At 44.7% G+C, this 12,749-nt stretch overlaps 2 protein-coding genes across 2 annotated transcripts in view; one reads left to right on the plus strand and one right to left on the minus strand.

The window, feature by feature from the left end:
- HDHD2 (haloacid dehalogenase like hydrolase domain containing 2) overlaps positions 1-9,785 on the plus strand; it is a 28,327-nt gene extending 18,542 nt beyond the window's left edge. The window contains exons 4-6 of the mRNA XM_073898247.1: positions 1,864-2,080; positions 4,528-4,591; positions 8,412-9,785. Of these exons, the coding sequence (XP_073754348.1) occupies positions 1,864-2,080; positions 4,528-4,591; positions 8,412-8,515 (385 nt within the window). The 3' untranslated portion in view covers positions 8,516-9,785. The remainder of the gene's footprint in view (positions 1-1,863; positions 2,081-4,527; positions 4,592-8,411) is intronic.
- The window catches only part of KATNAL2 (katanin catalytic subunit A1 like 2), an 88,384-nt gene that overhangs the window by 5,669 nt on the left and 69,966 nt on the right, over positions 1-12,749 (minus strand). The gene's annotated exons all lie outside the window — the stretch shown is intronic.

Below are 12,749 nucleotides of genomic sequence, written 5' to 3' on the forward strand. Positions count from 1 at the left end.
ACACTCCAGGTATTGGGGTGTCTGTTTTTGACTTTTTTTAAACGTTTAACTATAAAAAATCTTTTCATCTGTGTCCTAGAACACGTTTACCTTTCAGTCCATCCTGAATATGCCTTTTGGCTCCTCAAAGATACAGTAAAGCCCATGTTATGCAGAGAAGGAGGGTAGGAGCAGGAAGCACTTCCCTGAGAGATGCCTGTCCTCTCCAGCCTAGGGTAGAACCAGTTCCCATTTAGAGAAATGTGGAGGAACCCACAGTTTCAGCCCTTCCAGGGAAGGCACTGAAGTACTGCCTGGGAGTTAAAGTACACACATCAATCAAGCTGATAAGTTTTATCCCCAGTTAATATATAATAAAATATTAACAAAGTTAAATCAAATGAGTTTTTAGTTTAGCTATATAAGTGGAAAGCAATTTTGAGGTCTGTTGCATAAAGAATTCCAGTTCCGTGGTAGAGTAGCAAATAAATGGGATTGGGGGCAGGGTGACGGGGGTGGGGTAGATAAATCACCCATTATTATTTCACTGCTATCAGCAGTGGTTCCTTAAGGCCAACATAGTGGCTTTATCAGGCTTCCTAACAGTTGGATTTCAAGATCTGCTTTAAGAAGTAAATTTGTATGAATATGAATGAGTACATTTGAAGGATCTATCCTGTGCTGTGAGCAATTCGTAATAAGTAACAATAAGGCCCTGTAATAGTCCAGTATGGTTTTTACTTAATAAAATATTTAATCATAAATGTCTGAATTCTGCATCTCCCACAGGAAGGCATTTCTGTGCCCACTGACAAGAATAATTTAGCAGTTTCATAGTCGAGCGCTTAATTACTCATAATTGTGAAGGGTAAGATGTGATGAATTCCTCCTCGATGGACATACTAAATATTTTAACTAAGGAGACGACTTAAAGTAAATTAAGCTAGTGAGATCATTTATTACATCGGTTAAAAGCAGCTTAAGAAATCTGTCCTGTCCCACATGCCATTAGATGAGAACACACGCACGGCTCTTTCTGCCAAGTGACCGCAGGCTGCGCTGTTGGGACGGAGGGCAGGTGTTTGGGGATGGGGCTTGGGAGGTGAGTATGAGGAAGTTGGTATGGTTGTTTGGATTTGTGTTCGTGTGTTTTGCCTGAGTCACTCATGAGGATCCTTAGCTTTGTGTAGAGTTTGGTTCTCAAACTCTGGTTGCCCTTCTGGTTGGTCTGAGGGCATGTGTCCTACATCTGGACAAAAGAAGGGACTTGACAACCTGGGCTGACCCTTAAACCTCGTTGGCGTGCTCTTCAGGGAAGATGGCCTGAAGCAGTTAGAGATGGAATAAAGAGGTAAAGGTACAAGAGAAAGCGTTCGTAGAGTGCTCTTCTAAATTGCTGAATTAGGAAGAAACTTCCATTTTGGAGCAGAAAAAGAGGAATCCAGGTATTTCTGGAGTTAGCCGAATATGGCAGCGCATAACAGTTGCGTCGTGTGGTGAAAGGCTCCAGAGCCTCCTGCTTACCATTAGGGAAGGTTGAAACAACTTGTCTCATTAAGTTAAGCTTCTTCCCTCGAGTGTCTTATTTAGCTTTACTTCTGTTCATTCTCTTTCCCTGGTGATTTGGGTAAAGTGTCTGAAACCACTAAAGGTAAAAGGTTGAAGCAATCCCAAATTTAATAATCTATCACCTTTCTTTCGCGTATCTGAGTGTAATTCCCAGCAGTTCTTCGCGAATTCATTAGAAGACAGCAAGTCATTAAAAGTTAATAAGAAACTGTTTGTTTCCATGGGTGTGAATAAAACTACTTTGTGAGTCTGACATTCTTTTCCAGTTATAAAAGCCTTGCTTTTAGCCAATTTCCATTTTCTCTGTCTCCCTAGCTTACTCCTGGATGGGGCACCTCTGATAGCAATCCACAAAGCCAGGTATTACAAGAGGAAAGATGGCCTCGCCCTGGGGCCTGGACCATTCGTGACAGCTCTGGAGTATGCCACAGACACCAAAGCCACAGTTGTGGGAAAACCAGAGAAAACGTTCTTTTTGGAAGCATTGCGGGGCACTGGCTGTGAACCTGAGGAGGCCGTCATGATAGGAGATGTAAGTAGAAAAACCCAGGAAATGCCCGGAGCTTACCTGTCATGCGGGCAAGAGCCAGCTTCGAGTTACTGCTTTGAAACACAGGCAGACTGTTACTGCAGATATCAGATGGTTGTAAGTGGGTACCTATAAACAGGCTTGCCAGTAGATGGTTAGTGATACTCCTGTAAAGAATTGAAATTTTGGGCACCTGGGTGGCTCAGTTGGTTAAACGACTGCCTTCAGCTCGGGTCATGATCCTGGAGTCCCGGGATCGAGTCCCGCATTGGGCTCCCTGCTCGGCAGGGAGTCTGCTTCTCCCTCTGACCCTCTTCCCTCTTGTGCTACCTCTCATTCTCTCTCTTTCAAATAAATAAAAATCTTTAAAAAAAAAAAAAAGAATTGAAATTTTGATTACTTCTTACATTGTTCATAATGTGGTGAGATATGTGTACAATCAAAAGACCACTAAATGCAAGTCAATTAAGTGCTGTATATGTCTTTGTGAAGAAAACCTCTACACAAATTTAAGGTTTTTTGAATATTACGTGTACAGAGAACAGTGTATACCTGTAGAATTCTACCATTATTGATTTTTTTTTCCTAGTATATGCTTTATGGAAGAACTTCCCAGTCAGTGTGCCACAAATAGCTACAGATATTGATTGCCTCGGCCCTCTGAGTGGTAGGGCTGGACCTGGACAATTAGAAGCTCTAGCCAATGACCTCTGGCCAGGAGCACCTTGCCATTTTCCCCCAGTGTCCTTCTACGTGTGCTGTGAGGGGAAAAGAGCTAGAAAGCACACTGCCTTGTGGCAAGGAGGCGGCAAGGATTATATTTCAATTTGAAGTCAGCGCATTAGGCTGGAAGGGGGACCATGGAGGTTGTCCAGTTCAAACCTCGTCATTTGATAGACTGGGATGCTGGAGCCCAGAGAGGTAAAGCTCCATGCCTGAATTCCCATTGCTAATGAGTGGCCCAGCCGGAAGTAGAACTCAAGGCTCCGGACTTCCTCCAAAACAAACTGTGGATCCCTTGCTTGCCTCACTTGTGATGGTGCGGATACAGACCAGTGTTCCTCATTTCCCTGTCCACTTCCTTCCTCACTCACCTGAACCTAAACGGGACAATCACTAAACTTGATGTTGCTTTGAGAAGCCATCTTTTCGGTCACATCTTTTCCTCTTGGCAAACCTTTAGTTGACCTTCCTAGGCAAATGCGTGTTTGAAGAAGTGGGGACGTCAGAATTCTTTATCCCAGGAGTTTCTGGTATGAGGACAGGGTGGGAGGCAGGAAGGGCACGTAATGGCAGTGTTCAGCTGCGTTGAGGGTTGCTTGTTACCCCAGAGACAACGGGTTTTCCCTCCCTTCCCTTGTCCACTTTTTCCCACCTCTCTTCTTCCTTTTCTCCCTCTCCCCCATCTCTGCTGCTTCACTCTAGGGCAAGTTTAGATGCAATGGAAGGTTTTAAGTTAGACCTTGAATGAAGATTTTTGTATTCTAAAACTCATTTCCAAGGTTTGTTGTTGAATGATATTAATGATTTTTGAGGAAAAGACTTTTCTTCAGGCATGGTCTGAATGAGTCCTGTCTGTAAAGTCCTATAAAGACATAAGATGGCAGGATTGATTTTCTTTCTTTTTGGGTGGGGGGGCGGTGAGGAGGGGCAGAGGGAAAGGGAGAGAGAAAATCCTAAGCAGGCTCCACACCCAGCAGAGAGTCCAACGCAGGGCTCGATCTCACAACCCTGAGATCATGACCTGAACCAAAATCAAGAGTGGGATGCTTAACCAACCAAGCCACCCAGGGGCCCCAAGGATTGATTTTCTTGATATTTCTTCCAGTCCTTGGATTTTTATTACCTGGTGTTTATCATCACAGTGAACCAATTATATTCATCTCTGTTGTGGGTAAGAATTAGAAAGAGGAGCTACCTTTTCTAACTGATCTGTTAAATCAGTTCACCTCCAAGTGTGAAGTGAATCTCAGACAGAGAATCTCAGTATTCTGATTTGGCTTGATTCCACCTTTGAGGGACAACTGGTTGGAAAGTAAGGAGAGTGTGTTAGAGCAGCAGAGCTGTCTTCTGAATGTAGTCCATTCACGGTCTGCATTTGGATCGTTCACCTTCAGAGCTGCCAGATGAATAGAATGCTTTTCCCATGATCTGTTTTGAGACAGATGTACATGTGGAAAAGACGAACTGTAGATGTGCTCTTTGTGCTTGATCGCTAGAATTACTACTCTGTTGTACACCTTCCACTTTTTTGACACTTCCCTTTCCAAATGACATGCTTCCTCAGACGGTTCCATGTGGATTTACCCCCTTTTCCCCTCTTGTATTTTAAGAAAAAATAATGCTATTACAGCTGGCCATCCCAACCTAATCAGTCAGTCAATTGGTAGGGTTTTGTTGACAAGCTAACTGAAGACAGTGAACTAAATGCTTTCTTTATGCTTTTCTAGGATTGCAGGGATGATGTTGGTGGGGCTCAGAATGTCGGCATGCTGGGTATCTTAGTAAAAACTGGTATGTATCTTCTGCATAAGCCTTCTCTAAAACAGGATGGTAAAATACACAGTTCCTTAAGGAACAGTCTTTGCAGAAATGACAAAGCCCACTGGGCACTTTAATTCTCTTTCTCTCACAAAGCAAAAATAAAATGGGCTCAGGATCTCGGGGAACAAAAGACATTGTGGGAGGGCCCATGCTGCATAAAACTAGAAAGATCAGAGAGAGTTCAGAGGTTATTTTAAAACTTACCCAGAGATAACCAGGCTGGTTGACAATTAGTATTTATATGATTTCCTTGATACACAAATCACCACATTGGAATGGACCAAAGACATCTGAGTTGGGGATGCTCTGTAAAAGTATCCTTTTTTTGGTGCCAGCTATAAGCTGATAAAGTTGGTCTCTTTAGGAACTGGTGGGCTAAGTGATCTGATACTTTCTGTTAACATTTGCATTTTTTAAAAATCACACAAAGAACTTTTATCCTTTACTTACTGTTTTAGGAATTATTTCCTATTCCAAGATTATGTATATTCTTTGTGGTCCCTCAAAGTAAATTTAAGGAAGACAGGAACTTACTGGGGAGGACTCAGCTAATAATGGTATTATGACTACAGAGGACCCATTAGTGTCCTGGGTCCTGGCCTCAGTCCGCAGTGATTAGCCGTGCAAGGGCATGTGCCTGGGTTCATATAATGCTAGCGAAACCATTTAAGAGGCTATTCCTAAAAAGGAAGATTTAAACAAAGTTTCAGAAGAGCTGCAACATGGAAATTTTTTAGAAAAAATACATTTACTCCTGACTGACATTTATTCAAGAAAATGTGGTTGCACAAAACCTATTTTAAATTTAAAAGTAGAAACAAGAAAGCGTAGCTAGAGCTACCATTGGATAAAAAGTATTTGGCAAGGCCCAGTGTGAACGGTGCAGGCCATGCCAGGGTTCTGGAGGGAATCATTGGAGCCTTGCAAATAGTGACTCCAGTCTTTCCAGAACGAACAGTGTGTTTGTTCACATTTCTCAGTCAAAATGATCGGCACCCTCCTGGGAACATTATTGCCCTTTGATGTAAGCAGAAAAAGAGGAAGTATCAAGAAAAAGTCCAGAAAAGTCATCACACTCATGATCCCTCCCTGTATCTTAATTTTCAAATTCCTGCTATTCACTATTTTATTTTCTGGTCACTGAGGAAATCTCTAGATAACTATTTCTCCTCCTGTGTATCAGTCCTGTGACCATTTACTCTCTTTAGCTCACATAATTAAGGATTTACACTAAGTATGGAAACCGCCCTATGCTGGTGTCTTATGGGCCCTTCTCCCCTCCCCCTGGCCTGGCTTCTGTTGGTTGTCCCTCCTTTTCAGACTGGCAGTTGGTTGTGGCCAACCTGTCACAGAGCCATCCAGTTGGTCTTAGAGAACCCAGCAGCATAACTCGACCAAACTGAAAACATATAACCAGTAAAGCAGCTGAGTCCAGTGCAGGGAGACAGGCCCATTTGTACTGTTCGTCTTTGGTCAGAAACAAGTGCAAGTAAGTCCACTGTTCTAAAAGCACAGAAAATGGCTGGCTCTGTTGTTAAATTTGAACTCCCTGTATTTGAACAAGTACTAGGCTTCCCAGTGTTGAAAATGATCATAAAGTTGTTAATCTATCCCGTAATAAGTGCTTGTTGTGGACGGTCTTGAGCAATTTTGTTTCTCAGTGAGTAGCACATGGTAGAAGCTCAGTATGCATTTGCCCAACGATTTGTTAATAAAGATTTGTGACTAGTCCTACCCAGAATGTATTTGTTTAGCATGTTAAACAGTCACCTAGAAAAGATATTATCGAATATCCTCAGAATGGCTTCCTGTATTCTCCCAGGAATTTATCTATCCGGGAAAGCACAGACTGCCACGGTGAGTGAGGCAGGCGTGAGTGACGATGGCCTGTTTCATTCACTCAGCCCACATCAGTGAGCACCTGCTGTGTCAGCCACGATTTGAGGTGCTGGAACTATCGCACGCCTCTCAGCCACTGTGTCAGTGTGGACTTTGTAGAAGCCCCCACTTGCAGGGCCGGACAGCAGCAGCACCCCATGGCTAAGAAACTTGACTTTCACGTGTGCGCCCTTAGGCCACTGGCCCCAGGGAGTAGGTGGTATGGTAGAGCAGTAGTTAGTGACTTCTGTATGAGGCCAAGTAGAAACGTGGCAAGAGTTTGTACTTCATGGAATTTAAGCTTGAGAAAAAACTAGCAGCAGAGTTTTCTGTGTGGCCCATACTGTGGACAGGTGCCTTGAGGATGCTAAGGTGAGTGAGGCAGATACTCATTACCTTTGTACATTTGATGCTGACCCCCCTCCTGTAGGAATTCACAGTTAGTAAGACAAGGCAGGAAACATCTTCTTCGCCACAGTGCGGAGGTATGGAACGGGATTTTCAGGCTTTGTGTTTGCTGGGCAAAGCCTCATAAAGAGATAGTTTATGGAGAATGGCGGGAAACTGTAGGAAACGGTGGGTCTGTTGTTAGGGGAGCTGGATTCAGGCAGAGAGTGCTGGAGAATGCAGAGGGTTAAATGGCAAGAGATGACAAGAAAAGGGATGAGAGAGCACAGAGAAAGGGAAAGTGCAGAGGTAGCCCGAGTGGCTACAGGGCACTCCGTCTTGTTCCCCAAGGTCTCAGCTGAAGCAGTGGTCTGCCCTTTCTTCCTCCCTCCCCCTTTCCTTCCTCCCTCTCTTCTTTCTTTTCATTCTTAAAGAAAAAATCGTGGAATGCTCACCACGTGTTGGTCATTACATTCAGTGCTGGGAATGAGTACCTTGGGGAAAATAACAGACATGGTCCCTACTCTCAGAGAACTCACAGTCTTAGGTGCGAGGCAGACACTGAGCGAATAAATATATAATGGCAGTGCATTATAAATATGGAGGCAAAGAACAGGGTGCTAAGAGAGAGACTAACAGGGAGGAAGGAGATATAAGTGGGATGGGAATATGAAGTTTGGCCCGAAGTGTGCGGGGGGTAGTGAGTGGGCTGAGAAGACTGTTGCCAGCAGAGGGATGGCAGGTGTGAAGGTCCTCAGAGAGCCACGTCCCGTCTAGGACTGCAGTCTTGTGAAAGTAACACATGCTGAGGTTGGAGGGATGCTGGCCAGATGACAAAGGGCAGCGGTAGGGATTTGGGTTCTTCCTGAAGGGCAGTGGGACCCATCAAGGGTGTTTAAATAGGGACGGGGCATCATCTTGGATTTACATTTGTAAAAGGGGCCTGTGACCACTGTGTGGAAGGGTTCCTCTCTGTACAGGGGTGTTCGGTTATGGGTCCCACATTCCAGAGCCCGGGGAAACTGGAGCGGTGCCCTGTTGGGCGGACCGTCCTGCCTGGCGCAGGCCTGTGTGCCTGTGTCGCTTTCTACACCCCCACCCCTGGGTGTTCCCGGGGTCCCTGCGTGGCAGCAGGACGTGCGCCCTCAGAGGCTGACCAGGCCTCCGCCCTGTGGTGGCCCAGCTTCCGCTGAAAAGCATTGATTCAGTCTCCATTCCTATCTTTAGGGCTGGTGGGGAAGAAAATGATTTCCCCAGCCATGGAGATCTGAAGGAAGCCTTAGTGGCCAGGTGCCCCGGGCCCTGTGTCCGTTGTAAAGGACCAGAGTCCTGGGAAAATGCTGGCTGTGATACTGCTTTGAATTGCCTCATTGCAGCCTAAAGCTTCACTGGGAGATGCTTTGGAAGATGGGGAGCCGCCGCCTCTCCAGGACTCGCCGCGGTGGTTGGGTGGTGGCCCTGGTGCTCACAGGACGTGATGAATGTGGTGTTCTAGCAGTAGCCTTTTCACTGGCTCTACTTTCAGGGAAATACCGAGCGGCAGATGAAGAAAAAATTAATCCGCCTCCTTACTTAACTTGCGAGAGCTTCCCTCATGCCGTGGACCACATTCTGCAGCATCTCCTGTGATCCTTGATGTGACTCAGAAGCAACCGGAGATGCAGCTTTTCGTTGTCCGGAGTGACTCGCTCCCCGTCTCCATGCCAGCATAGCGAGACATGGACCAGCACTCCTCTATTGTGTACTAATTAGAGAGAAAGGTATCGAACTGCAGCCAGCCACTACACCTTGCTTATCCCTTTTGTTTTATTTTGTAAAAGAAGATGAGACCCAGAGAAAGGGAAAGCTGAGATTCTATGCCATTCCTTTTAAAATAGTCATCAGGCACAGCAGGGCTGGGAGGGAGAACCTCTTGCGGGGATTCATGGGCTCCACTGCCTTCTCACTGGTCCGTTGGGAGGGGCGAGGGTTCCGATTGTGAAGAAAATTGAATGGCATTTTTTAAATTATAAGATAATGTGGCGAGAAGTGCATTTTGGCTATAGTTTTAATATTGAGTTCAACTGTGAAATCCATCAGAAGTGCCAAGTGGAGTACAAGTCAGAAGCAGCAAAATAAATTGTCCTTTAGCCCAGGTGATCAAGTGAATTTGCCTTAACGGATGTTGAAAACTAGATTATCTACTGTATTATTCCCAGCATGGGTGACTTCTTTTTCTCTTCATTAGCCAGAGATGACTAATTTAAATTTAGAACCTGATTTTAATTTAAAATAATATTTCCATTAATAACCTATTCATTGCAGATACCTATTATACTGTGTAACAGTTGTTTTGGAAATTTTATGTAAAATTAAAACTATCAGTATTTTACAGATGTTTTAATTAGACATTGTTATTAACAGGAACAGTGCAGAAACTAAAATCAAGCCTTTAATGTCTTATAGACCATGCATTTTTGAAGTTAGTGTCCACCAGAGTCCTATTAACTGTACATTTGCAAGATTTCATTATTTTTGCCTCTGACACTATGGGAAAAATCTTTTAGAAGCTATTGGGACAGATTCAAGCTTTTATGTACTTGGTTACTACAGCTGTAAAATGAAATCTCGTCTTGTAGCATGGATTATTCTTCTCATGTTAAACCCACCAAAATGAAGGGCCTAAGTAGGTAATGATTTTCCTAGTGCATTTGCATACTGTGATCATCCTGGGCCTTTGCAATTGTTTTACAGGGCCCTTGGGCATTGAATTATTAGCATGTAATTGTACATCATTGTGGTGTTCACCTTATTGAAGCACATGCTGATGTTAATGAGCTTCGGGCTTTGATGCTTGTTTAGAGATCAGCTTGGTCTTGGATGGCAGGGAGGAAAGCTAAATAAATGGCAGCTCCCTCTCCTTTTGGTGGTTTGGTGATCACTCTGTTCTTGTTTTTGCAGATGCCCTGACTTAGTACTTGCACAGCCTAGAGTGCAAAGGACAGCTGTGATAGGATGGCTGCCGCCGATCGGAAGCACGAGCGGAATGGCCAGGAGCATAGGTTTGGGGGCCTCACCAGCAGTTAACTAGCTCTGGGCCCTTGGGCAAGTCACCTAGGCTCTCACGCCCCCTTTTCCTTGTCTGTAAAATGGAGACCGTGGCAGCACCCACCACGTAGGCTTGTCGTGAGGGTTAAATGCGTGACCAGCATATTAATTATTGAGAGTAGAATCGGGCAAATGCTGAGTGCTGTGTGTTTTTGGCGCTGATGATGAGGCAGACGTAGCAGCACCGTCCACACTGAATAATCTGATAAATCCTGATAGAATTCATCTCAACAGTCAGTTCAATGGGGGAAGTCTTCCTGAGGATTTAAAAAAGGAGACACTCTACTGCACTGAAACGCCCACACGGAGGTGCACGGAGCAGCTCAGCGTGTGGATGGAACATGCTGCCTGGTGCCTGATGGATGTGCTCCATTCAGCTGGGGCCTGCTACCTGGCCACCTGGGTCAGTGATGCCTTGGCTCAAGCACCATTGAGTGTTTGCTGGTTGCTACGTGCTAAGTGCCATGCTAGGAAATAATCGAGCGTATAAGAAAAGGATTTTGCCCTGAGGATCCTTACTAGTGGAGGAGCTAGGGAGAATGCACAAGATGTTATTAATACTCCTATGGCCCTCCTCTGTGATGTCTGCCTGACTGCAGGTGGAATGAGGCATTCCCTCCTCTGTGCCCTCCTAGCACTTGTTAGATCATACTTCGGTCCTCACACATCCCTTCTCCCCCCCCCCACCCCCCCGACAGGACTGTGGCTCGGTCTTTTTTATATCTCCTGCAACACAGATAGTTCTTACTCAGATGGTTAGTGAACCAGTACAAACTAGCTGTAAATACTATAGGAATTTCATGTCAGAAGGTATAGCTATGAGTAGGGAGGAGAAAATTAAGTTTAATTTTAGACTCGTTGCCCACAGAGGAGGCCCCGTTAGACACTCAGAAATAATGGATCTGATGCTTTAGAGACAGGTTGGAGGTAAAGCAAAGAGGTAGACATCACTAATGGGTTCAGGAATCAGAGTGACAGGAATAGGTAAGACCACATGAGCCTCAGGTCCTTGGCCAAGAGAAATGGCTTCTTTCCTCCGTTCTAGTTTGGCCGTATTGGGCCATTAAAATTTTTGTTTCATGTTTTACTTATTTAACAAGCATCATATAGGGCTTGTTAACTGACCTGTCCACAGTGAGGTTCAGGAGGATAAATAAAAATCTGGTTTTAGATTCAGGTTACGATAAACATTCCCAGCATAGCTGGTTGGTCTGCCTTGGGCCTCACGGAGGAGATTTAATAACCAAAGTACCGAAAAGACTTTGTTTTTCTAGCCATCCCAATTACAGTGCTTTCCAGTGGTATGACCTCGAGGACAGTGTTTGCATCAGTTTTACTATAATCCTCTGCTAGGCCCAGAAAAGGGACCAAGTGCTATTTTGGGACTGGAAAGGGTAGTAAAGAACACCCATTATCAGGAGAGGAGTACTGAGCATCTGCTGTAAGGCAGGTGTGTCCTGGGTGTGGAAGGCAGAGCACCAGTCCAGTGGCGGAGACAGATGGCTAGCCCACCACTTCCCTCTCCTCCCTCCAGAATTGGCTCGTTTTGCTGTAGTTCTTCCTACACACCATTCTGCATCTGTCAGAGCTGATCGGGGCCGTTGAACACCTGTAGCCACGGATGTCAGAAACTACTTTGGAAGGATAGTGTCATCATCTCACTTTTTTTTTTTTTTTAAAGATTTTATCCATTTATTTGACAGAGAGAGACACAGTGAGAGAGGGAACACAAGCAGGGGAAGTAGGAGAGGGAGAAGCGGGCTTCCCGCAGAGCAGGGAGCCCGATGCGGGGCTCGATCCCGAGACCCTGGGATCATGACCTGAGCCGAAGGCAGACGCTTAACGACTGAGCCACCCAGGCGCCCCTCATCACCTCACTCTTAACCCCACATTCAGAAATGACCGTTTTGGACCAGGAAGTCAAAAACACATGCACAGGTTGTTTATTTGGTTTGAGATCAGTGGTATTTCATGTAGGATGAAACTGAAAGCCTTGGGCACCTTTGGTAAAGAATTTTTAAAACCGCACTAATCTGTTTCATTAAAATACTCTGCTTCAAACAGCAGAATCCCTTTTTCATATTAGCAGCTGCTTGACTAAAGCCATGTTTGCGTTATCAGGTTCCTTTGACATAGTCACAGAAACTTTTCTTTGGCATAAATGCATAGGACATCTGCTGACTTTATCATGCCAGCCATCAAGACCGACTACACCAAAGCATGCTTCTCTAACGGACAACCAAAACAAGACACCAGAGCACCAGAAATCATTTTATCATTTAAATTATGTAATTGTTAAAATCCAACAATTTTGAATACCTTACTCTCTTCAGTGCTTACCTTCATGTCCTACACATCTCTAACTCCTGTTTGTTTCACTGGCTAATGTGCCTGAGAAAACCAAATTATTAAATGCCAACTATGGGTAAAGTACAAAGGAAGACAGAGCAGAGTGTAGCTCCAGTTCCCAAGATGCATATCTTCTAGTTGGGAAGTCAAAGCATATAAAAATACGTTTTTATACAGTCCAAGGGTCCAACAGTCCAAAAGGCTCTGACAAGTTCAAGGTGTGTTGTAGAAGTCCTCTCAGAGAAGAGGTCATGTACAGTGAACTAAGTGCTTTGGGACAGTAATCACAGCTTCTAGCCTGTGAAGCAGATACAGTGCTCATTTTAAAGAATGTTGCATTCATTCAGTGGCAGTGACAAAAGTACCACAACCATAGGGCTTACGCTTGGGTGGGGTAAACGGACAATAAAACATACACACACTACTT

This window comes from Callorhinus ursinus, unplaced genomic scaffold (assembly GCF_003265705.2).
Source record: "Callorhinus ursinus isolate GAN/ISIS: 27379988/994484 unplaced genomic scaffold, GSC_fseal_2.0 scaffold11, whole genome shotgun sequence".
Taxonomy (NCBI): domain Eukaryota; kingdom Metazoa; phylum Chordata; class Mammalia; order Carnivora; family Otariidae; genus Callorhinus; species Callorhinus ursinus.